At 35.4% G+C, this 26,073-nt stretch overlaps 3 protein-coding genes across 5 annotated transcripts; 1 reads left to right on the top strand and 2 right to left on the bottom strand.

Moving 5' to 3' along the window:
* Positions 1-222: 222 nt before the first annotated feature.
* On the top strand, positions 223-1,533 carry LOC112723011 (probable galacturonosyltransferase-like 4). Its single transcript, XM_025774228.3, has one exon. It carries the CDS (start codon positions 342-344, stop codon positions 1,395-1,397), a length of 1,056 nt encoding a protein of 351 aa, XP_025630013.1. The 5' UTR covers positions 223-341; the 3' UTR covers positions 1,398-1,533.
* A 573-nt stretch (positions 1,534-2,106) lies between these two features.
* On the bottom strand, positions 2,107-5,932 carry LOC112723010 (AP-5 complex subunit mu). 2 transcript variants are annotated; one of them, XM_025774227.3, is made up of 7 exons: positions 5,662-5,932; positions 5,165-5,593; positions 4,401-4,684; positions 3,396-4,285; positions 3,019-3,075; positions 2,636-2,683; positions 2,107-2,501 (listed from the first exon to the last, which is right to left on the bottom strand). In XM_025774227.3, exons 1-7 carry the CDS (start codon positions 5,727-5,729, stop codon positions 2,430-2,432), a joined length of 1,848 nt encoding a protein of 615 aa, XP_025630012.1. In that variant the 5' UTR covers positions 5,730-5,932; the 3' UTR covers positions 2,107-2,429. The 2 variants fall into 2 exon arrangements, with proteins under 2 accessions (XP_025630012.1, XP_072063664.1); XM_072207563.1 differs by having other exon boundaries at positions 5,165-5,853.
* A 12,627-nt stretch (positions 5,933-18,559) lies between these two features.
* Positions 18,560-24,859, bottom strand: LOC112723009 (general transcription and DNA repair factor IIH helicase/translocase subunit XPB1). 2 transcript variants are annotated; one of them, XM_025774226.3, is made up of 20 exons: positions 24,637-24,859; positions 24,494-24,540; positions 24,334-24,403; positions 24,070-24,229; positions 23,719-23,941; positions 23,553-23,609; positions 23,245-23,385; positions 22,571-22,651; positions 22,341-22,428; positions 21,546-21,883; positions 21,392-21,467; positions 21,098-21,291; positions 20,746-20,909; positions 20,526-20,598; positions 20,137-20,250; positions 19,888-19,968; positions 19,743-19,802; positions 19,240-19,323; positions 19,013-19,155; positions 18,560-18,882 (listed from the first exon to the last, which is right to left on the bottom strand). In XM_025774226.3, the coding sequence occupies exons 1-20, from the start codon at positions 24,653-24,655 to the stop codon at positions 18,798-18,800; spliced, it is 2,298 nt and encodes a 765-aa protein (XP_025630011.1). In that variant the 5' UTR covers positions 24,656-24,859; the 3' UTR covers positions 18,560-18,797. The 2 variants fall into 2 exon arrangements, with proteins under 2 accessions (XP_025630011.1, XP_072063663.1); XM_072207562.1 differs by lacking the exon at positions 24,494-24,540 and having other exon boundaries at positions 24,541-24,812.
* Positions 24,860-26,073: the final 1,214 nt, after the last annotated feature.

The following is a 26,073-nucleotide window of genomic DNA, read 5'->3' as shown; positions in this document are numbered from 1 at the left end:
ATAAATTTGTTTGGATAAACTCAATATGTAGTTTGTGTAATTTAGTTTTCTAAACGCCGTATAACATAAATTAGCTTCAATTGGTTTCTAAATTAGTCCATAGTTAGTAAAAGATAGCCCGAAGGTTGCTCTCATCCTCACAAATTGCACCAACCGAAAAAGGTTCATACTCAACAAACCACAAAACCAATGAACCTCTCTTGATCAGATTTTGTTGTTGTTAGTTGTTGCTGTTCTTCTTCTTCTTCTCCGCAATCTCATTCCTATATTCTCTGCCATTTCCAAAACCCATATTCTTCTGACCACAACCAAAACAAATCAATAAACCTTGTTACGACAGGATGGTCTTTTGGAGCACCAATTCTCATGCACTCCTTGGCCTCCTGTCCTTCGTCCTTCTCCTTCTCCTTCTCCAACCTGTCGTTGCCATCCGCTTTGGCTTCGTCGAGCGACAAAGCGCTGACATCCCCGCTTTCCGGGAAGCCCCTGCCTTCCGGAACGGCCAAGAATGTGGCTCCACCCCAGCTGAACGCATCAATGTAGCCATGACCCTCGACGCAAACTACCTCCGTGGCACCATGGCTGCAGTTTTGTCCATGTTGCAACATTCCACGTGCCCGGAGAACCTGGCATTCTACTTCCTAACCGCACACTACACTCCTGAACTATTCTACAGCATCAGAAAAACTTTCCCTTATCTCAACATGAAGATTTACCGCTTTGATTCCAATAGAGTCCATGACAAGATATCCAAGTCGATTCGACAAGCATTGGATCAGCCATTGAATTATGCAAGGATATACCTGGCGGACACCATACCAGACGACGTGAAGCGCGTGATATATCTGGACTCAGACCTTGTAGTGGTTGATGATATAGCTAAGCTTTGGTCCACTGACATGGAAGAAAAGGTGGTGGCTGCACCGGAATATTGCCATGCAAACTTCACCTTGTATTTCACTGACAAGTTCTGGTTAGACCCCGTTTTGTCAAAGACATTTGAGGGGAGGAAGCCGTGTTATTTCAATACAGGGGTGATGGTGATGGACGTGGACAAATGGAGGAGTGAAGGGTACACAGGGAAGGTGGAGGAATGGATGGCGGTGCAGAAGCAACAGAAGAGGATCTATCATTTGGGGTCACTACCACCCTTCTTGCTGGTTCTGGCGGGGAATATCACAGCGGTGGACCATAGATGGAACCAACATGGATTGGGTGGGGATAACTTTGAAGGTAAATGTAGGGGCCTGCACCCTGGTCCTATAAGTTTGTTGCATTGGAGTGGTAAGGGGAAGCCATGGTTGAGGTTAGATTCAAGGAAGCCATGCACTGTTGACCATTTATGGGCTCCTTATGATCTATTCTGGTCCTCTAGACATCATTTCTTTGAAGAATGACGAAATAAAAAAACAAAAAAACAAAAAGCATAAAATAAAAAATAAAAAAGAATTAAAAGAATATAAGGAGAAATTAAGAAGGGGAACACTTAATAAAATGGGTTTCGAAGAATAATTAATGAAGAAAAAGGTGAGATGGAGAGATCTGAGTATGTATAGTTTTCTAACTCGTATTTGGCGGACAGGAAGGGAACTGATATCTCCAGCAGCGTCTAGCTTTTAGTTTTCTAGGCAAGCAATGGAGAGTTGTAAGTTCTGTTTTAATTTTCCCATTCCTTGTCGTAGTATTTTTTTTATGCCTTGCCTTTGGCTTGGTGGTTACATTATTGTAGGAAGCATAACAAACAATATGCAGATATAAATCATGTATTTGTTGACAGGGTAAGTACGAAGAGCTTCAGCTTCTTCGCATAAGTGTAACCTAATTTTTGTTTCATTCACTGTATATAATTATTTAACTTTTCTGCAATTATGTTTGGCCCTCAGCCTTTATTATACAAGATAAGAACAATACAACGTTTATACATGCCTCATGCGTAGCATGCAACATCTTCGTAGGCTACTTTCTACCAAACTGATTCCCTTGGGCGAGTTATGAAATTTGGATCAGCAAAGCTTGGTAGATTATTTCTATTGAAACTATGAAACTTTAATAATGAGCCTTGTGAATTTATATTTCTCCACCTACCCCAAGTATCCGGGAAAAAGATTGAAAGTGAAACTTCTTTTTTATTGTAATCCCAAATGTCTAGAAAGGAATCTGCTAACAGTAACGCATTGCTTACATTTTAAAATAAAATAAAAGACAAAAAACAACTAAACAATTTAAAAAAAAAAAAAAAAGTATACAAGACTTTCCTATTTAAAATAATTAGAAGCACTAATAGAAGGTATTGTCTTAATAAAATAGCTAGGAAGACACAATCATGCACTGTCTAGTGTCTAGCTACTCAGCGAAAAATTAATAAAACTTCAGAGTTCCCAACAGATATCTCCCAGCAATTTCAAATATTCCCCCATGGCCAATCATACTTACGTCTTTACTGTGGCTACATGTGGGCACTTACCAAGAGTATTCCACAAAATATAGTCCCCAGAAGTTACCTGGTTATGCCAGAAATAATACAAAAATATGAGCAGATGATAACGAAACTCGAAAGAGCAGGAAATTTATTTCCATCATACAGGGTTCGACGGTGTTTGCTGATCTTACACAAACAATTATTGGAATCACATACCTGAGTTGCAAACTCCACAGGTGCTTTAACAGCTGGATAGATGCTCACCTGAAAAATACACAAGTTATCAGTTAGATAGTCAAAGCAAAAGAATGACAGTTTAAAAACGTAAGATTCAGTTCAGGGATGGCTGATGACTTGATACATCCTCCAAAGCGAGACTTAAAAGAGATACCATAGTAACAAGGATAGGTTGTCTGATGAATTTATACCATGCGAATGGCTTCCAAACAATAGAAAGACAGAGAAACATAGATTAATTTATTCATGATGCTAAACTAGAATATGTTTGCAGAACTGAAACACAATGATATGGATCTTATTTATTTGTTTGTTTATCTATCTGAAACGAGTTTTTGGCTAAAATAGACTTGTAAACTCACAGATTTAGGATCAATAGCAATTCTAGATAGAGATGCTCCAACAATCTTGAAGGATACCTGTCAAAACAAGCAAATAACTATATAAGAAAAACCTTATTGTTATATAATAAAAATCTTGTCATACTTTAAAAAATATGCAAGTCTAAACAAATAGATGCTCCTCATTTTGTCATCATCATCATTACAAGAAATTTACACCCATATCATATCAGGCACAAGGTAAGAATATGATGAAATAATGACAGAGTTATCAAAATAATGTACTAATCTAACACCCAAAATAATAAATGAAGCAAACAGCATTTTATGCAAACAGAAAAGATAGCATCAACTCGATAAAATACCAAAAAGATAATTATTAAAAGGGATGCGATTACTTTGGCATAATTGTATGCCTGCCAGCAGAATGGCTCCTCTAGATCAACTGGAGGAAGATCCTTGTTCATTTTCTCCATCAAATGTTCTTCATTGACCATGTTGCTAGCATTTTCTGCCTCATTATCACTATCTTCGTCAGCAGTGGCTCCAATAGACCTAGAGGACGGCACCCTTTGGTTTTGCCATGGTGCAAACTTGACTGTTCCTGGGAAAGTCACCTCAATACTTTTTCCAGACAGTCCACGTCCACTTGGCACTATTTTCCACTCTACAGAGTGATCAGAAGTTGAAACTGTTCCGACAGAAGGAGTTCCATCCAAAGATACAATCCTTCTCCTAGGAAAGGGCATAATCACAGTACAAAACTCCATTGTCAAAGGAGCCTTATAACCTTCCATTAGACGCAACTTGAATAGAAATGCACCTTTGTCCTCCGAAACCATTGACAGCTGATAAAATCCGCTAACAGGTGGTCCGAGGGCACAAGTTGCCTGATAGCGCATTAACACAAAATTACCTAATGGTGGAGAAAACATCACACCCTGCTTATCCAGACCTTGATCTGAAACTTGAGCACAAGGGTGATAGGATGAAACCTCAAGGTTGGCTGTGTTCACTCCTGACAATGGCAATGACACATCTGGCAAGCCTTCCAGATCAGCACGACAATTCATTTGACCAGAAATTGATATAATATCCGGAATCTCATCTCTATCATACAGAGCTGCATGAACAGTCTCATGAATTGTAAACAATACTCTCTGCTTTCCCTTGTACAAATATGGCTTCCAAGCTGGTTGCTTCTGGTCAGCAGGAGGCAAATCTGATGCAGAAAAGCCATTGGCCTTGATATTAAAAATATTTGAGTAATTAAGGTCCAAAGGAGTGCCTGTATGCAAAATAAACAGATGGATTAAATTTACAAGCAATAAGTAACTGCAAGCTTATCTTGAAGAAACACTACAAACTATGAGATGAGAAATACCATAATAAAAAGTACCAACCAAATGGCATTGAACTACTAATAAATGTTCTCAGTGCATCTTTATCCAAAGGCCTAGACCCAAATTTTTGACTATCTGCTGTAGCTAATCCTGGTACAGCTGCACCCAATGGAGCAGAAGAAGCAACTGATGGAGCTACCGGTTTTGGCCTGGAAGATATGCCTATACTACCAGTTAGTGAATCAAACAGCCCTCCAACAGAGGGAGCTGAACTTACAATCACTTCAGGCTCTACTACGTCGCCTGTAATTATGTCACCGATGGCGTGAGCTATCATAAATGCCCTGTAAAATGAAAGGAAATGCGATAAGATATCTCTGTTGAGAAGTTCATAAAAGGAAGTAAAAGTCCACTACCATTATCTGGGACTGTGGCCAATCAATTCAGTGTATAAGAACCAACAATGAACCACAATCAATTCCGTCAAGGAAAACATAAGGAAAATCTTTATTCTATATGGTAAATGTGGTAACCTTTCAAACAAACATTTCGAAAACAACCTACACCAAAAATAGCCACCAGATCAGACACTTGTATAGAATGCTTGTTGGAATGCGAAATACACATTGAAAATGAGTGAAACAATACATGTATGCATACGCAAATACATGGTGCTGAACTGCTGATTCGGTAGCTAATTTTTGGTGTGCACATAGCATTTTTGTTTCACAAATTGCTCTTATGGACGGTAACCTGATAAATCAATAAAGCATGATAATCCTGAATGTTAGTTCAAATTTTGCAAGTAACTTAACTTACCATACCCTGTTATTGAGGGAAGTTGGATCAAAAGCGAAGACAAACCATGGTCAAGGCCAAGAGCACTTCCACAATCAGGTCTCTTACACAAACTTGCATAAGCCTTTAAATGCTTAGGTTCGACGAATGGCAGAACAAGAATAGTGAAAAGGCCCCTTATGTGCAAGATTAAAGGCCACAAGAGATTCTTTTGCTCCTCTTTGGTAATGTAAAGGGATACGATATGACGAGTGATAGGATCATCGATCCAAGAATCAGATCCCGGAGAGGATTGATGAGTTCTACGTACGCCGAATCCGCGAGCAGATCCTTCCCTTTGCTTTCTGTCCATGAAAGCATCGGCGAGTTCAGAGTCGTTGGGAATTGAAGTGAAGAGCTCATCGCTCTCGAAGTTCAAAGCAGCTCGCCAACGCTTTTCTACAACAGGGAATCTCCTAAAGGAAAATGGAATCGTAAATTCGAAGTTCAATATATCTGCTGAGAGATTGAGAGAGAGTAGGACCTGGAGAAAACGACGGCGTCGAGGTTGTTCAGAATCCAGATAGCTCTGATGCTGCATCCACCGGCCATGCGTTGCGGTTAGGGAACCACCACCACCACCACCACTGACGCACACACAAAAATGACAAAATACAAGCAAGTAATTTAATTTCGAGAAAAAAAAAAACGGAAACTAAATTTTAAATATTTTGTCAAAGATGATTTTAAATAGAGATTTAGGTGCACTAAGTGGCCTAAATGTTTGAGGTATGAATGATTTTAGTGTGCAACACAACAATATTTGAATATTTTAATATTTTATACTATAAAAATATTATTCGTAGATTAAAATTAACTATTAAAATTAATTATTAAAATATTTGTATATAAATATATGTAGAATTTAATTTATTTTTAAAATATATTTATATTTTAACATATTTATATTAATAATCTGATTTTAATAGCTAATTTTAATATATACGTCATATAGTGGTTTATACTATTGGATGCATTTCAGCTGAGGCATTGTACTATATATTGGAGGTTCAGTGTGCCATGCCTGTGAACCATTAAGATATAATATAAAATATATAAAGGGATGAGATTATGGGAGAGAGGAATGTTGTGAAATGAGATAAATGAGTGCATGGTGGACCGTTAACCTGTTTTTTCATTGTCAAGTTCATAGGTATGGAAGAAGTCCATAATGTCCACTACGGTGTGATGATGTGGACTAGCTTATGACTTATGTCATGTGCCCTGTAGTTAGCTTACAATGAAATGATGAGCCAAAATTTATTTGGTTGTAATTAAATTGTTAAATAAAAATATTTTTTAATAATTTTTTAATATATTTGATAAAATTTTAACAATAAAAATTTAAAAAACTTTAAAAATATTTTTATAATTTTTAAAAAATGACTTAAAAAAATATTTTAACTTTAATATTATAAAGAGAATAAAATATTTTTGCACAAAATATTTAAATATAAAATTATTTTTATCTTTTAAAAAAATCACTAAAAAGAAAATTTTTTTTCTAAAAACACAAAAAAATCCATAATTTTGTCCATTTAAGCCAATTTTTTATCAGGTATATCACAAATTTCATATTCATCTGATTCCCATTAATCTTGCATCCTTACTCAATTTATTATACATATATTATTAACAATTTATCAACTAATAATAACAATTTCAATTGATAAAATATTCAAAATTTACAAATTACAATAAGAAAACAACATTAGCTTATATTAGAAAATATTAATTTTAAGACTTTAATTTGTTCATTTATTTTTTAGTAATACTTCAATTGGTTTTTAATAATTTTTTTTGGACAAACTAGTTTTTAATAAAAAAAATAAATTATTTTTTAATCTTTTAGAATATCAAACATATTAGGAGTTTTTTATTTAAAGAAAAAATATTTTTTAATTTGTGTTAAAAAGAACAAATTTACTATTATACATATTATTTGTTAATTTTGTGGGTAGTTTTATTTCACAGCTAGTCTTATTTTGTTGAGATATATTGATAAATTTTAAAAAAAATACTATTTCATAAGTATTTTTTGCAAAATTAAAAACCAAAACAAAAAATTCATCTCTATTTCACAGACTATGCATGTAAAATCACATAAAATAAATTTTAATTATATTAAAATATTATTTTAAATTAATCATTTATTTTTCATAATCTTTAAAATATAAATATCAATAAAAAAATATATATACTTCTATTTGAATTGAAATAAAATATAAAAATAAAATATAATAAAAATCTAAATTTTGTGTTTCAATTCAAATTCATTAAAAATAATATTTTTTATAAGTTTATCAATTTAAAACAAATCCATAATAATTTCTTAAGTTTTATTATAAATCATCATTTAATTTATCATCGTCCAGCCATGGAACCATTACCAAAATTTTTTATTTTGAATAGATACACCTAACATATAGTCCTACATATGATATATGAATTTAAAGTTAACATTTTTAGAGTTTGAACTAACATATAATAATATCTAAACATTTGTTATACTATATTTATTTTACAAATTAAATAGTAATTTAACTAATGTTATGCTTTAATTATTTTCAAAATCATAATTGCATAAATTTAGTTAGTATTCTTACTTTATTTTATTATAATTATTTGTTATTCTAAATTCTTAAGTTTAAATTTCCGTGCCACTTTAAAAAATTATATATTAAATAAATTGTTTTAAAATCCAAATATGTAGTTTAAAGTTATAAATTTATAAAAAACACAATTTTATAAATAAATTTGATTTAAAAAAAAATTAGATTTCAATTTGTATTAGTTTTTACTTTTTATTTTATTTAAATACAAATAAAAATATTTTTTTATTAAAATTTATGATTAGAATATCTTTCATTATATGATTTCACTTACATAACATGCAAAAATAAAAATAATTTTCTTTGCTGTTTTATAATTTTGTAGTTTGTGTTTTTGAAATACTCATTTCTTTCTTAATTTTTTAGTTTGTACATTAAAATTAATAAGTAATATAGATAAATATAAATTACCTGTTTATAATACAAATTTAAAAATTAAGATTTTTATTTTAAAAAATAATCTATTGTAAAATTTTATAAAGTATAAATTAATTCTCATTTTTTTAAAAAAATAATATTATTGAGGAATCAAATTATTTATAATTTTAAAAACAAAAAAGATTTTATTTTATTAGAAATAGTTTGCTATTTTTTTAATAGAAAATTTTTTTTATGATAATTTCAATGAAGTGTTATTCTTAATTTAGATATTTTAGCACACAAAAACTTATAGAATTTAACTGTTTCAACTATGTTCATCAATCTTAACATTTAAAGAAAAAAATATGATATTTAAATTATACTACTTGATATTTCATATATAAAATTATTTCGACACTTCTATGTTAATCTTGCTATTTTTATAAAAATATTAATATTAACATAGAAGTTGGATTTCTTTTAATTTATTTTTTCTTTTACAAGTAAACAATAAATTTTTGTTAGCAGAACTTTTTCAAAATTTCTTTTTTATTTACTTAGTCATCATTTTTAATAATAGAATCTTTTTTTTTTTTGGTTGTTTCCTCTTATAACTAATTATTCAGTGAAAAAATATATATAAACCTATATATAAATATACATAAATATAAAATAACTAATTTAATAGCTAATTTTTAGTAAATGTAATAATATTTTTACCTAAATAATACATAAAAAAATAAATAATAATGGTTCTTCTATTTTTGATAATATCATTTCATACATAATTTTTTATATTGTATATTTGTATTTTTTTAAATGACATTATTAAAATAAAAATGTTCATATTCATTTTTTTTATAAAAAATATAGTTATATATATGAATACTTAAATTTAATATTCAATAAATCTGATAAAAAATAAGGTTCTCAAATTTTTTTTTTTTTAAAAATTAAAGAAAAAAATATTTTTCTTTTTCTATTCGTAATAGATTTGATGTTAAAATAGATATTTTTTTTTTAAAAAAAATGTGGTGATAGAGATAGATTGATTTGAAATTTTTCTCTCTCTGCATCTCTCTGCATCTCTCATAGCAGCTGCCCCTTGTCCTTTTCATTTACTTTTCAAGGATAAATTAGTCCTTTCCTGCATCACTCTAGGACAAAATAAATTTTGCAACCTAACCGTACTTGGCATACTGATCTTTAAAAAAATACCCTGGAGCACTTGAAACGTTTCCTATACTATTATGGTAACAAGGCCTATAAAATATCATTCACGGTTTATAATTAAAAAGAATTAACTATAAAAGATTAATATTTTATTAAAAAATATTATTTTAATTATAAAAAAACCGCCAGATTCACAACGACATATAATACATAATTTGAGTTATTTTTAAAAAATTTATACCTAATAATCTAATATAAAAAAAATATTGCGCGTGTATTTTTGTTTGCTTATTTTCTTTTGATTTTTATGTTATACCATTTGTGTGTATTTTTGTATTTAAATGTTTTAAATTTAGATATAAATAAAATGTTAGAATAAATTATTATTTTTTTAAGAATAAAGCAAAGTTTTTCTTAACATATTAAGAAACGTTATAAATTTTAATAGAATAATTTAAACAATAAGAATAACTTTAAAAATTTTTTAAATATTAGAAATAAAAATAATACTTCAATTTTTTTTAATGAACAACAGAGCTAAATGTTGGAAAAAGAAAAAAATTACACCAAAATTGTAGTCTTTTGTTATTAACAAAAATAAAACTGACAATTTTTAAAATAATAATCACCAATAGTATTAAATTGTAAGTAATTATTATTCAATTTCACTTCGAATCTATGCTTCGTCAACAATAAATAATAATAGCTTAAAAGTTGAAGCATAGAATGATGACATTACAAATAATTTTTGTTAAAAATTAACACAAGTAAATACTAACAAGTTCTGTATTTTCTAAAACCAAATATACAAATATACTTGGAGAGAATTTCGATTTCATATAAAAGCGTTACTGTACTTCAGTGATGAAAATAATCATATTTTGGTAGACAATAACATCTAAAATATTGTAACCCTTTTGATTAGGGGTGTCCGCGGATCGGATTGGATATGGCTGAAAATTCGATCCGATCCGCACAATTTTCATCGGATCGGATCAGATATGATATCCGCACTTTTTAGTGCCGGATCCGATCCGATATCCGATTCGCAAATCGGATCAGATATCAGATATATCCGCATGATTAAACCTTCTCTTTTTAATCATATTTCTATGTAAAAAATTCAATAAAAATATTTTTTTCATACTTTTAAACTTATTTATTCCTAAAATATTTTTAATCAAATTCTTTTTAAATAACAAAAATAAAATAATACAATTTATGAATAATAATTACTAACTAAAACATACAAACAAGTATATATATATATATATTTATTTATTTTTTAATTATTATTGTGCGGATCCGCAGATCGGATACGTGCATGTAGAGCAAATATCCGCGATCCGATCCGCAAAGGGTGCGGATCGGATCGTATCCGCAATTTTTGGATCAGATGCGGATATTTACCGCGGATCTGCGGATACGATCCGATCCATGGACACCCCTACTTTTGATTTAGCATTTCTAACGACATCCCATTATCTTGTTATGGAAAATGAAAGGATTCAAATCGCGGAAGTTCTTTGCCTCTGGTAAAACACTCGCACAACTTTTATTTTGTACAAAATTTCCAAATTAATTTTAGGAAAAAGGACAAATTAGTCCCTGAATTTTTAAATCGTGGACAAATCGATCCCTTAAGATCTAAAAATACTAAAACGTCCCTTACTATTCAAAACGTGTAACGGATCGATCCTTCCGTGCAAAATGATGTGCCAGACGTAACGGAGAGGGGTGATCTGTCGCTTAGTTGGCGTGTGTTGGGCCTAGGTGGCAAGACGGGACCGTTGAGAAAGCTTGGTGTGCCCGTTGGGAAAAAGTCTTGGACAAATAGGTCCTTATGATTGAAAACGGCAACGTTTTGAGAACGTTGGCTGTAGTCACAATTCCAAAGAAGCCCATATCAATCACACACAATTCCAAAGAAGCCCTAGCACACATATGTATGATCTTTTTCCTCCAAAAAAAAACGATTGATCTTCTTCCCGTCGTCGTCTTCGTGTAAGGTTGCGCTAGTGAAGCTTCGTTGGTGGAGTTGCGGGTGTCATCGGTAGTGGTAAGTACCCTTAATGCGAAACTGAATGTGACTGTTACTTTCGAACGTTATCTGCTGTGCATGTCGTGGGTTGGGGTTTAGGTGTAATGTAGTGTTGGGAGGGGCATGGAAGATGAGTTGTGTGTGGTTTATGGCTTAGGTAGTTGTTTATTTGCTAATGCTTAGTGGTAATCGTTGAGTCAAACAATGATGCAGATGGTAGATATTTTCGTGATTCCTGTTTTCCATCACGGGGGCTACTTTCAACGGGCTCCGAATGGTGAGTTAGTTTATCTCGATGGTAAGGTTGAGAGGTTCCCCCCATGGACCTGGATTTTGTAAATTTTGGTGATTTGATAACACTGTTCAAAGGATTGGGATATCAATCATACAAGGAGGCATACTGGTATGATCCAAAGAGCAAGGATATGGAGTCAGGGCTGCATGTTCTGAGGGGAGATGCAGGCATCAACCAGATGCGGCAAGCAAAGATGACAAACAAAGATACTGATGAGTTCTATATATTCTTTGATCATCCTATTGATGACCCAGAACCTGTAGATTGTGCTGGAAAGGAAAACGTTGAGGCAGAGGAAGATGATGTTGGTGTCGAGGTGGATGAATTGGGTGAGTCGTCGACGGAGCACGATAGTTACGAGAGCGCAGAGGATGAGCCGTATGCACCTCAACCTCCTGGTGATGAAAGTAACAGTGATAGTGGGAAAGATGTTGTCAGTGGGTCTGTGTTTGGCAGAGAGAAGAGGAAACAAGTGCCTCATTCCTCTAAGAGAACCCCTCAGCCAAGTAAGCAACCCAGGAAGCAAGTGCGACGTGTGTCTCAAAGAACAAGGTCTGCTGCAACAAAGAAAGGGCCTGTCCATGAGCCCGAGGCAGGTGGGCCTGGTGGATAACCCAGTGGATGTAGGCCTGCAGGGGAGCCCAATATATCCAGGCCTGCAATGGAGCCCAATAGGGCCAGAGGACCAAGGCCAGCACTAGTAGACTACGTGAGTGATGTAGACACGGATGGTGATGATATTGTATGGGAGTATGAATTTGAGGAGCTGCATACACCTGTCTCTTCTAATGATGAGGAAACAAACATCATTGGCCTGAGTTCAATGACCAATATAGTTTCGGAGAGGGAAGATTTGAGCTTGGAACAAGGTTTGCAACAATTGAGAGGTTCAAAGAGGTGGTAAAGGACACCTTTATTGCTAAAGGCCGGGAGTTGGTGTGGATAAAGAATGATAGGGAAAGAGTTAGGGTTGGATGCAAGGACGAAGAGTGTGGTTGGATTGCCCACTTGTCTTACAATCGGCAACTACAATGCTTCCAAGTCAAGACGTATAGAAACGAGCACACTTGTGCAAGAGACCTTGGAAGCAACGCTGCTGATCAACACTGGATCAGTAAAAAGGTGGAGAAGAGGATGGCAACGCACCCGCATATGACAACCCATGAAGCCATTGATTTTCTAAGAGAGGACTTTGACCTTACTGCACACCCAAAGATGGTGTATAGAGCTGTGAAGGAGGCAAGGGAGAGGATGATGGGTAACGAAAGGCAACAGTATGGCAAATTGAGGGATTACTTATTAGAGATACATAGAAGTAACCCTGGGTCTTCTGCATTTCTAGACCTGATCCCTCAGCCTCAAGAAGCCCCTATGTTTGACAAGTTATATGTTTGTTTTGAGGCCTACAAGCAGGGATTCAAGAGTGGCTGCAGACCATTGATCCACCTAGATGGAGCATTTCTTACAACATACCATGGGAGACAACTACTTTCTGCCATTGCACAGGATGCCAACAACCAGTTTTACGTGGTTGCATACGCAGTTGCAAGATCCGAGAACAAAGAATCTTGGAAGTGGTTCCTAACATGCTTACAGGAGGATATTGGTGATGTAGGCAACCACGGTTGGAATTTTATGTCGGATCAACAGAAGGTTAGTTCCCTTTTTGTCATTTTGTGTTTGTTGTCTTAGTCATTTACTGTATTATATATTGTTGTAAACATGGCTTCATGCCTTCATTGTTGTTAGGGACTGCTACCTGCACTGAAGGAGGTAATGCCTGGTACACATGTTGGAAACTGCGTCATGCATATGTGGAAAAATTTTATAAACCGATTCAAGGATCTGTATATAAGAGAAATTGTGTGGGAATGTGCTAGATGCACAACCATCTCAGAGTTCAAGACAACCATGGAAAGACTAAAAGTAGTGAACAAGGATGCTTGGGCGTATCTCATGAAATTTGAACCTGCTACCTGGGTTAGAGCATACTTTAGCCATGGTCCCAAAGTCGACAACCTAACAAACAACATGTGCGAGGAGTTACGGTGCTACGTGATGCGGCGAATGGTTCAACACAAGAAACTTCTGGGGACTCATGAGGGAAAACTGGCACCAGTGCAAGAGAAAATGCTACAGAGGCTTATCAAACCAAGCAACAAATGGACAGCGAATTGGATTGGTGATAATGAGCACAAACGGTTTGAAGTCACTCACAAGGGATCCAAAGTTGATGTGGATCTGATCAAACACAGCTGCTCGTGTAACAAATGGCAACTCATAGGTTAGTCAGGTTCCTGAATTTCAATATAACCATGCTGTGTATTTTTTTAATTTAAGCCTGCTGTGAATTCATAGTTGATGTGAATTTCAATTTTACTCATAGATGATGTTAACCATGCTGTGAATTTGGACATGCTTGGTGTGAATCTAATTAACATGCTGTGATTGTGTTGATATTAACTATGCTGTGAACCTGTTAGCCATGCTGTGAATTTATATTAGTTCATTCAACTTTTAGTCATGTTTATGCCATTTTGTTGTTGTGAAACCGCTGTCCTGCTGTGAAGGGATGCCGTGCATTCATGCTATAGCAGCAATCAGAAAACGGCATGATAATCCCGACGATTATGTTCATCCATGGCTATGTATGGAATCCATTAGAAAGACATACGAGCACTTCATCCAGCCGGTAACGAGTGAGGAATACTGGACAAGATCTGAGTTTACTAAGCCTGCTCCACCTGTGTTAAAAAGGCCAATTGGACGTCCCAAGGTGCATAACAGACAGAAGGACCCAGCTGAGGCTGTTATTGATGGGGACAAATTGAAGAGGAGTTTCTATGTCACATGTAGCAAGTGTGGTGAGAGGGGACACAACTACAAGACGTGCAAAAGGGCCCCATCCAACCCAAACTGGAAGCCAAAGACGAAAAAATCAAGAACAAAGGCCAAGGACTCTCAATCACTTGTGGTTCTACCTTTGTCATAGTCAGCCCCCGAGGAAGAGGTAATACTTACTTTCCCAGGGATGTAATTGTCCCCCCGACAATAAACTCAGGGATTTAAGTGTCTATTTTAGTTTTAGTTAGGGAGCTATTTGTCTATATTTTTAGACTTCAAGGTTTTAAATGTCTTATGATATAATGTGCTTTACTGGGACTGTTTAAACTAACTGGATACATTTTACACAATGCCTCATCTCAGATTGTGAAACAGAGTCCCCCTGCTGCTACGAACCCTCCTCATGTTGAACAAAATTCTGCTAATCAGTCAGTTGCTAATGAGGTAACAATTTTGGTGACATTTCATTGTTGTTGCTTGCTGGTTTCATTGCATTTCACACTTGTTTTGACCTTCATGCAGGGTAATTCCAATGCAAACACTGCACCGATGAATGAGCAAGAATCTGGTCCCTCAGTAATAGCGGTTGAGACACAATCAATGCCTCCAAAAGCACTATTCAAGCCCCCAGCCCAGTCTACATCACGCCCGACACGAGGTACATTTAGGCCTAAGCAACCAGTTAGGAGGAAGCCTGTGACAAATAAACCCTCGCAGTCTATGCCACCTGCCCAAAGTGAGCAGCATCTCCCCTCTCCACAACAACCAACTGCATCAGGAGCATCTCCACAGACTTTGGCAGCAGCAGGCAAAGCAACTCAACGGCTGTTTAAGTTCATCCCCACTCCAGGACTAAACAAGCCAAGTAGTTAATGCTACATGTTTAGACTTTAGTCATGACCTCAACCCCTTTTTGAGAAACACTGTTATTTTACTAAGCAACTCTTTTTGGAAACAACGTGATTAGCTATAGCTGGCAGGCTTAAGTTATGCCTTACTTTGGCAGTAGACATGTACTTGACTTCTTTTGTCAATATTAACAACTCTTTCATGAGATTAAATTATGCTTTACATATATAATGATGTCTCTAAATAATTATGCCACTCACTTGCTTAGGGCAATGACTTTGCTAAACATATCATAATTTACCTTACAACATTATTTGTTCGAATAGCATACAACAAAATGGAAGCTCATCCCATACTACATTACAAGATTTTTTTTTACCTACTTTTCAGCCAAGATTGACAATGACAGGAGCAAAAATTATACAAACCACTGCTACAATAACCAAATACAAATTAACATTCTTCTTCCTCTCTAGATACAACACCTTCTTCTCCAAATCAATCAGTTTCTGTTCCACTACCTTCTTCCCAAGATACACTTTCAGATCATCAACCTCGTCCTCCGTAGTAAACTTTTCAAGGACTCTTATTATTGAAAGATGGTCATCCAGCCCTAAGAAGAACTTGCAGTGACTGGGATTTTTCAGCTGCATGTTCATCGTTCCAAAACAAACAGAACTTAATCAACTCCCCTATAATCAAACTGACCAAATAAAATCACCAACATACCTTAAAGAATGGACACCCAAAGAACAATCTATTGGGGTTCGTCGTCGTCCTCGATTTGTACAATATGGCGTACACACGGCATTTACACATCGGAGCAATCTCGTCCTTCTCCTCTGAAGCTTCCACGCATTTCATGGTTGGCGGCAATCGAACTCGTCGTGAGCTGGAGGAGGCTCCGTCACTAGCCATTTAAGCTTGCACAATATCCTCACACTCAACCACTCACAGAAATGAACAACGGTAATGGCGAACGAGTTCCATTTGAACAAATAGGGCAAACAGAAAAGCGACGCCATTTTCAATCATAAGGACCTATTTGTCCAAGACTTTTTCCCAACGGGCACACCAAGCTTCCTCAACGGTCCCATCTTGCCACCTAGGTCCAACACACGCCAACTAAGCGACAGATCACCCCTCTCCGTTACGTCTGGCACATCATTTTGCACGGAAGGATCGATCCGTCACACGTTTTGAATAGTAAGGGGCGTTTTAGTATTTTTAGATCTTAAGGGATCGATTTGTCCTAGGGGTGAGCACGGGTCGGTTTGGTTCGGGTTTAAGATAAAATTAGAACCGAACCGATCAAAAAGTAATTGGTTCGGTTTGGTTCGGATTTGCGTTTTTTTATGCTTGTACCCGAACCAAACCAAACCGATTAAGAGTGGGTTAGTTCGGTTCGGATAGCAGGTACCTGATGAAGTTGAAATTCATAAGAAAAAATAAATTGGAAAATTTTTATGTTAAAAATTCAACAAATACAATAAACATGTAACATCAACAAAAATAATGCAAACATATTAAACACCAAATACATTAAAAACTAAACTCATCAAAATCCAAACATACATAGTAATAGTGAATAATCTTGTCTAATGAAAATATAAAAGTGCAATAGAAATATTAGAAGTTAAATACAAAAGTCTAGTAAATAATCTTTGAAAAAGCTAAAACCAAAACACAATAAAATCTAAACATTAGAAGCTCAATACAAAAGTGCAATAGAAATATTTGTCTAGTTTTCAAAGTCTTTACGCCATAATCCTTCACTCCATCAACCAAGCATATTCAAGAGAGGAGTTGTGACCTTCAAAAAATCAGCATATAATTAACTAATGTCAATATATAAAATTGATTAATTAAAAGTAATTCAACAAATAACAATAATTAAAATGTTAACCTCAAATTGTTGTAAACAACATCAACTCCAATGGATACTACTTTGCTCCTATATCTTATGATTCAATACAAAATTCAATATATATATATATAGACACCGGTTTAAATTAATCAAATCAACTCAATTAACAAGATAAAATCACATATTAGTGAAATTGCATGATAGATAAAAAACTCTAAGGGTTTGGTCTCTGTTATAAATATCTGCTACCATGGATTATAATAGTAACTGCATAGCAATTAGCATAATATTTTTGAAGTTAAAAATCAAAATTAGCTTATAGAAGATCCTTAGTTCAAAATCAAATCTAGCTTTTACATAAGAGCAAGATTCTATTAATATTTAAAAAATTGAACAGCACGATTGTTTCAGAGTGATCAAGATTGCTTTATTCAACAACTAAGAATGTATAATTTCAAAAATTGAACAGAAAATAAAATAATTAACAGTTTAACATATAACATTCCCCAAAAATTATAGACTAACCTAAATGAGTGACTGGAGAAGACGACGCTGGAGCCTGGAGGAAGCTGGCTGCTGGAGAGGAAACGGCTGACTGAAGATGAAGCTGGGAGGGAACCGCGAACAATGATGCTGACAGAGATACCGACTGAGACGCCAACAATCGAGAGAAAGTTGGTTGCTGCGTCGCTGCCGCTACGAGGAAGATGATACACCAGATGGTCCCACGGACAAGGTGGAGAAGACGATGCGCCTGACGCCTAATGGAGAAGACGATGAAGATTGGAGAAGCTGGTTGCGTGGTAGGAGGAAGCTCTGCGCCTCTACCTCTGCTAGGGTTTCGCCATGGTTTGGTTGCGCCATTAGTGAGAATGAGATAGTATTAGGGTTATCAGGTTATGTGTTTTCAAAGTCATATATATATATATATATATATATAATTAATTATGATCGGGTATACGGGTTGGTTCGGGTTCCGCACCCCAAAACCGATACCCGAACCAATCATCAGTAAATGTCATCAATTCGGTTCGGTTCGAGTTAGACCCGATTACCCGTCGGTTCCTGAACCAATTTAATTGGTTCAGTTCGGGTCCGGGTGGATAATCGGGTACCCGCTACCCGTGCTCACCCCTAATTTGTCCACGATTTAAAAATTCAAGGACTAATTTGTCCTTTTCCCTTAATTTTATCTTGTTCAGATTAAAGCATTTACCTTTTTTCAACCCATATTACTTAACAAAATCATTATCAACCGTACAAGAGATGTCGCTAAACTTGGTCCGATATTTTTTCGAGCTACAAGTGTGTTTTAGGGAGAAGACACAATCCACACTCATATTGGGGAGTCCCAAATATATCATTATCTTCAAAATTGTTACACATCTATTCAGAAAGACAGTAATATACTATAACACGTGTGCTTGCTGTTATTACTTATTATATTACACTTGGAAATTGGCTCATCACTATTCTTCCAATGATCTATTGCATTAAGATAGACCCACATACTTTAGTGCTTCATGCCTAAGCACCATCTTCTTTCCCATTCCATCAGCTATTTCCTTAATCAAAGATTTCAACCAAATCGCTTTCTGAATAAGTGGTGTCTCTTTGATGGGTCTTTTGGCTTGCTCTTAACAGGTGCTTTGCCTTTGCCAGTACTGCAAGCAAAAGAAAAAGCAAATCATGATCACAAATCTGTTTAGTTTGGTATCTAGTTATAAGATCAAGGATCTATGAACTCCCAAAAGGCAATGTAACAGATTGACATAGATCACTATAAGTACAAACCTGTACTCCATGTAAACCATCCCCTTTGCACCTGACATTGCACTCATTGATCCTTGAGAACGACGGGCATGGCGGAGAGCTATTTCATCTGTATCTTCTTCTAGCTGTTCTAGCCCCACTGCATCATCACCAGCACTCAATACCTAATACAGGTACACGGCATACCAGTTATTTCATTTCCCAACCAACAATTAAATTTGAAGTCAAAATATGATGAAGATGGAAACCTTTGAAAGAAGTGCAAGTTGATCATCAAGATGATGATAGCTCAATCGCGGCCCTTCATCAGGTGGAGGCAAGCTTGTAATTACCTGTCAAGTACCATCAAAAGCTTAGGATATGTTTGATTGGAGATCTTGTCAAGGCAGTTTCGGTGACCAACCAGAATAACACATGATCAAGCATGGCCTTCCTAATACTGTTAATAATAATTTTTTTACTCGATTGAGCTCAACAAAATCGGGAAATCTACTTGATGCAATGTCTGGTATAAGAAGATCGATAAGAGAAGACAGTGAAGCAACCCTGTATTTATATTTAGGGTTTGATTGACTCCAAATACATTAGCTCGTTCATTTCCTTTCTCTCCATTTCCTTTATAAAGTAGATAACAACTTCATCTAACACATCAACCACTTGGAATACATAAAGCAAATGAGCAATTGATGTGTCTCTTCAAGAAAATAACAACACGTGCAATATTTAGCAAAAATAAAATTAAAGAACATACCTTAAAGCTATAACCCTGATCAATTAAAAATTGTTGCCTTTTAGTCGAGTAATACATCTCCTGCAAAGCCAAGAAATGATAGATGTATATTAAACCATGAATAATTTGTATAAGTGCAGGCCATGGTGCATAATAGATGATATACCTGGGTATCAGTTGAGACAAGGGAATAAAAAAATGCATTATACTCTTCTTTACCGCCTGCCATCCTATCCTGAAGCTTTCCCTGCGATTTTAATTGATATAATTTGAATATATCAGGCACCGCATTGCACAATGCATTACTGACAGATGATATTAAGATATTAGTGGCAGAGAACTTCAAACTTCCGTCAACCATCATTTTAAGTTTAGAATTTACTCTGTAAGGTGGCTTTAAAATTCAGAAACTGACCTTGGCCCTAAGAATACGACCTAGACGCTGGGCTTCTTGACGCCTAGAACCAGCATGCGAAGAAATTTGAATTATCACATTTGCTTCGGGAATATCAATTGAGTTGTCACCCACCTGAGAATATTAGATTATTAAATATCATATTTTTTAGTAAGATGTTAAAACCTGATAATATCCACAATAGAGCATAAAGAACTGACGCAAAAAAAGCACACTCCTTACGAACCCAAGCTAACACAACAAAACTAAAAATATATATCAATTCAAATGTTTACATTGATGAATGTCAATAAGATTGATTAGTACATGCTTTGACAAATCCAAAGAAAAATAAATCAGAATAGCAGATAAGCCTCAAAAATAGAAGTGAACTAAACTACAAAAGATACCTTCGAAAGAAAAACAGTGTTCACGTCTTTGCTAGTTTTGAATGCTTGTAGAATTTTCGTCCTCTCAACATGGCTGAAGACAACACATATTAGAATAGATGTTGCAACAGAACCCAAAACACAGCTTGTGTGTGTGCATGCGTGTGTGTTTGCGTGTTTTTTTTTTTTTTTTTTTGGGGGGGGGGGGGGGGAGAGAGAGAGAGTAACGTGTCAACAGCACCTTGTAGCACCATATATCATTGGTTTGCGGAGTTTCATGGCATACTCAGTGAGAGCGAAAAGATTATCAGCAAAGACAATAATTTTATCGCCACGTGCCCTTTCATGGTAATTTATGAGAAATTCACAAGCTCTGAACTTATTTGGATTCATCACATAAAGTGCCTGCACATGTAAAGCTCATCAGTTAGGAAGAGTAGATCCAAAACAAGTAAACTCTGAGTAGTTGAAAGTATTCAAAAAAAGATTTTTTAATCCATTAATACAATATATCATGTGAAACAACCAACAAATCATAATCACTCTACATGCTTCCTCCTGAAAAGATCCACAAACATTCCGAGAAGCCTTACCTGCCTCTTCTTGGAATTCTCTTTCTTCAGATACTCAGCAAAAAACTCTCTTGTCATTGGACACCATACTTCAGCACACTGAACATTTGCAATAAATCCACCTTTTACTAAGTCTAACCAATTTGCCTCATACAGCTTGGGACCAATTAGGAAGTTGAGATCTGTAATCCTTTCATCCTCTCTCACAAGTGTAGCTGCAATATTAATGGTCAAGATCTCACTCCAACCCAAAAAAAAAAAAAAGAGGCTAGAATCATAGTCCACGTGATAATAAATTAACATAAAAGAGCATACCTGTTAGCCCAAGTTTGCAGTGAGATTTAGTGATACTAATGACTTTTCGAAACATATGGGCTGGAACCACATGCACCTGTTTATTATGCAATGATATCATGCATAAATAACGAGCTATATTTCATCATAACGAAAGAGTAGGTTTTAGGATTACCTCATCCATAAGGAGCAATCCCCATTCTCTGTTTCTTATTTCTTCAATGATCTTTTCAGATTCTTCAGACCGTTTACCACCAAAAGCAACCATATTATATGTTGTCACAACAACTCCAGCATTACCACGGAATCTCTCTTTGCTATCAGATGTAAAACGGCAAATATTTTCCTCTCGGATAGTTGACCATAGTTTAAACTGAAAAGCCCACTGATCTACAGAGACAGCATTTGTTGCCAAACAAAGGCAACTCTTCTTGATCCGGCTAGCTGCAGATACACCAACCAGGGACTTTCCAGCACCACAGGGCAGGACTATTATACCAGATCTTGCTCTACCTGAGCAGCGAAAAAAAGAGTTGCACTCAGAAATAATTTATATTTCAATAGGCATTTACAGAATAGAAACATTAATCATTTAATGTTGCTGAAGTCATGCCAATCCAAAACCAGTCACAACAGCCACAACAGCCACACCACTAGCGAAATATCCTTAACATGATTTTTAATCTATATGTTATGATATTAACACACAAATTCCAAAGGAAAATTAATGTTAATCATACTAATGCATACGGTTTTTAAACTATATGTTATGGTTTAATGAAGCTGAAAATTATAGTCTTCATAATATGCAAAACTTGAAAATTGTGTTGTAGACCCAAGTTTAAGACCAAACTAAAAAAATAAATGAATAAATAAATAAATTCAATCAATTCAAAAACAAAAGTTGATGTGTGCTCTAAATTTAGTAAATTGCAAGAGATAAAGTCCTTGTTTAAGATATCAGCATTACCATTTCCAAACATTTTGCTAAGGCTCTTCTCTTGATAAGGTCGTGGTTGTGCTTGAGGCTTTAGTTCCATGTCAAGGTCAGGGTTCACCTGCAACATTAACAGAATACAATTGAATGCATGCAAGATAACCAATTCAAAGCTCATAACTGTAAATTAGCAAGATGTACTATCAGTAAACATAATTACAACCCTATAAGGTTTCTTTGGAAGAAAAATTATGTAAACTCACTGTATCATTTCTGAAATCATACTCCTCCAACATGGGATAATTTAATGCATTTGGCAAGCACCGTTGCTTTACATTTTCAACCTGTAATAGAATGTATGTAAAGCAATTGCAATCACTATTTTGATTTCCAACAGATAAAATCTCAATTTTCTTGCAAATTAAAAACATTTTGACATCATATTATTTATCGGCGAATTCCAAACAGATACTCACGCAAACTGAAGTAACAAAGTTGACTGCCAAAAAGATGGAAAGATGAACTATGTAATTTGGGTGACGATCAACTGTGTAAAATTAAGGATTTAGTGTGGAATCCACTTAATGTATTTACACTTGTCGTTGTGGCAATCGAAACAGCATACAGAACAATATCAGAGCCACAGCATAGAGAAAAAAGAACCTAGTAATAAAAAATATGCTGCTAATATTATCTACTTCTTCTAATTACTGTATATATATTAAAAATTTTCCCCTTGGATTCGAGTCAATTAACTCATCCATTCATTTGGGACCTGAATTACCAAACCCAGCATCATTTTTTCATGAGAAATAACAGAACTCTGATTCAAATTTGTGGTGTAAGTCTAGGTATCATGATGCAAAACTGAAAACAAAGGGATTTGCTTCAGAGTGAAAATAAGACAATCTCTTTCAAAAGCTCACAACTAAGTTACCTGAGAAGGATTAATTTCAAAAGCATGAGTTTCTTTCTCTTCAGCAGCTGCTGCCACCTCGGCTTCATTTAGCAACTCGTCATGTCTGCCTTCAATTTCACCTGCTGCTTTGCTAATTGTAAATCCATCCCCATTTGTACCCTATAAGAGAAAGGACAATATGGAATTTGAAATTCACTGATTCAGTCACGTCATGGGAAGAAGTAGTAACAGGAATGCACACTGTGTAGTATTGAGCATATAGTAACATTTGCAAATTTTTACATCCAAAAATATGCATTTTAGCAGAAAAAAATGTGATCACAAACCTCAGAAGTAATTCTTGCTCGAGATATGACTTCATCTTTAAGCAATGTCTTCAATACCTATAAAATTTGTTATAATGAAACAAACAAGATCTTAACAAAGTATTTGCATAGACTGCTAAGGGAAACACAATGGGTCAGTGAGAGGCTGAGAGCAACATTTCCATACCTCAGGAAATGGAGATTCAATAAAGTAGCGATTCTTCTTGAGCACCAGCTTCACTTTACCATAATTAGCAGTGGAATCATGTATGAAACTAATCATCTCTTTGGGAAGCTTGGTCTTTGATAACTTGTTCAAAACGGATATGATAGTTTCTGTTTCCAGACCAACAGAAACAGCAGCATACAGCGAGTGTGGTGTAAGGTTGTATTCATGCATAGACTCCGGCCTATCCATCAGTATCATCACACACCAAACTTATAAGTAACAATCTAATAACACAACACACCCTGCAACTATCTTCCTCATATATCTAAATCTATATAAAAATGATTACTCAAAAGGAAAAGAAGCAACCTGCAAACGGGTTCGGCAATGGCAATAAGAAAATCATAAGCTTGCTTGTACAAAGGAGAGAAGGTCTCAAGGAATATGCGGCCATTGCCACAGGCCCAGAGAGGACGATTGAGGTGATCCGGTTTCAGCTCTAATTTGCTAAAATCTTTGACTTTGCCATCTGATTCATACAAAAAACTCAATCCAATATTATCCTAAAAACTCAACTAACCCCCTTCTCCAAAATCTAATCCTAAATGCAATTTAATTAGATGGTAAACTTACCATCCTCGTCGTGTGCATCGTCGCCGCCATAAACGTCATCGTCATCGAATCCTCTTTTGCTGCTATCTTCCTGAAGCAAACAACATCAAGAGGAGTTGAAGCACGAAAATAAACGAACTAAAAGAGGAACTAAAATCGAAGATATCGCAAGTGAACTAACGAATTTGTTAGAGGGCTTGAACTTTTTGAAGGGTCGGCCCTTATCACCTGCAAATATGGAATCGAAATACGAAGAGCTTGATTACATGCGTTTCATTGGATTAGATGGGTGCATCAGAAATTCAGAACGAAGGGCAAAAGTACCGTGTCCGTGTTGTCCCATTAGATTAGGGTATGAAAATTTTGTTAATTTAATTCGAATTCTTTTAAAACGCTTTCTTCTTTCCGATCAGTGATTGGCACTGAACCGACTCAGATTGATGAATTGCCCAGGATGAAGAAAATAGAACCTGAACGAGAGAATGAACGAACCAAGTTTCAGACAACCGAGTGAATCTTCTTATTTATACCAATGAGTATGACAGTACTGCTTTTTTTTTTTTTTTTTTTTTTTTTTTTGAGAAAATAGTCCTTTATGGCCATAAGGTGCTCACAATAGTTACCATCATTTTTTTTTTGGAACAAGTGAGCTCAACACACAGAGTGGAGCGATAGAAGAGTCAAACAAACTTAAACATACACAAAAGGATAAAATAGAAAAATCTCCCTTGTGCTATCTACGGCATAGCCATCAACAGCTAAAGGGATCTAAGCTACTCCACTTTCTAACTCTGGTACACCTCTTCTACACCTACTTTCTTATTATTAAAGATCCGTCTATTTCTCTCTAACCAAACGTTCCAAATAACAACAAAGAAGCAAATGAGCCACTTTTTGCGTTCCTCTTTCTGTTGGCGACACCTGTCCAACTCTCAAAGTGCTCTTTCAGTGAGTCCGGAATAGACCAGAGTCTCCGAAAGTCTGATAACCAGTCACACCACACCTGCTAAGTGAATTCACAATCAAGGAACAAATGGTAAAAGTGTTCACCCTCTTTTTTACACAGTACGCACATGTCATCACCATGACTAATGATACCCAGTCTACTCAGTCTTTCTTTAGTATTAACTCGTCCTATCAACACAAACCAAGTAAATACCTCCACTCGCGGTGGAACCAATCCTTGCCATATGGTTCTTGTGAAGTTATAGCTGGTAATATCTTTCGGAGTTGTTTCTGAATGCATCACCTGCACAAAGAGTTAGTTGAAAAAATGCCTTCCTTGTCAAACTTCCAGACAACTCTATCTTGCGTATCATAAGCTAACTTTACAGGTCGTAAAGTCTCATGTAATTGATTCACTAATTCCAACTCCCATTGATATAACTCTCACCTCCACTGGAGATTCCAAATCCACTCTAACCCATCCCAAAACCCACAATCCCCTATGACAGATCCTTTTTGGTTTGAAATAGAGAAAAACCTCGGAAAACTCATCATCAGTGAACCGCTCTGTAGCCAAACATCTTCCCAAAAGCGAGTCCTTCTTCCGTCACCCACCTCCATGGACAGCCCATTAATCATCTTATCTCTTACATTACTGTTCTTGAATTGTAATTGACAGATATCCTTCCACGGACCCCCTCTACTAGGCAATGTCTGAGCAGATAGCATTACATTAGGGTTCAAATTATAATAGGAGCATATAACTTTCTTCCATAATGAGCACTCCTCTTTTGAAAAATGCCACCACCACTTGAA

This window comes from Arachis hypogaea, chromosome 11 (genome assembly GCF_003086295.3).
Source record: "Arachis hypogaea cultivar Tifrunner chromosome 11, arahy.Tifrunner.gnm2.J5K5, whole genome shotgun sequence".
Classification (NCBI taxonomy): domain Eukaryota; kingdom Viridiplantae; phylum Streptophyta; class Magnoliopsida; order Fabales; family Fabaceae; genus Arachis; species Arachis hypogaea.
The sequence above is the reverse complement of the archived record's forward strand: the minus strand, read 5'-3'. Positions and strand labels throughout refer to the sequence as shown.

What these genes read in the sequence shown, in the direction of transcription:
- LOC112723011 (XM_025774228.3), top strand. Translation starts at nt 342, where the DNA reads ATGGTCTTTTGGAGCACCAATTCTCATGCACTCCTTGGCCTCCTGTCC.
- LOC112723010 (XM_072207563.1), bottom strand. Translation starts at nt 5,718, where the DNA reads ATGCAGCATCAGAGCTATCTGGATTCTGAACAACCTCGACGCCGTCGT. An exon ending in CAACTTCCCTCAATAACAGG is followed by an intron (nt 4,685 to 5,164) that starts GTATGGTAAGTT and finishes TTCATTTTACAG; the next exon opens with GGCATTTATGATAGCTCACG. An exon ending in AGGCATACAATTATGCCAAA is followed by an intron (nt 3,076 to 3,395) that starts GTAATCGCATCC and finishes TTGTTTTGACAG; the next exon opens with GTATCCTTCAAGATTGTTGG.
- LOC112723009 (XM_025774226.3), bottom strand. An exon ending in ATGATTTCAGAAATGATACA is followed by an intron (nt 22,429 to 22,570) that starts GTGAGTTTACAT and finishes TTAATGTTGCAG; the next exon opens with GTGAACCCTGACCTTGACAT. An exon ending in AGAATTCCAAGAAGAGGCAG is followed by an intron (nt 20,910 to 21,097) that starts GTAAGGCTTCTC and finishes TTACATGTGCAG; the next exon opens with GCACTTTATGTGATGAATCC.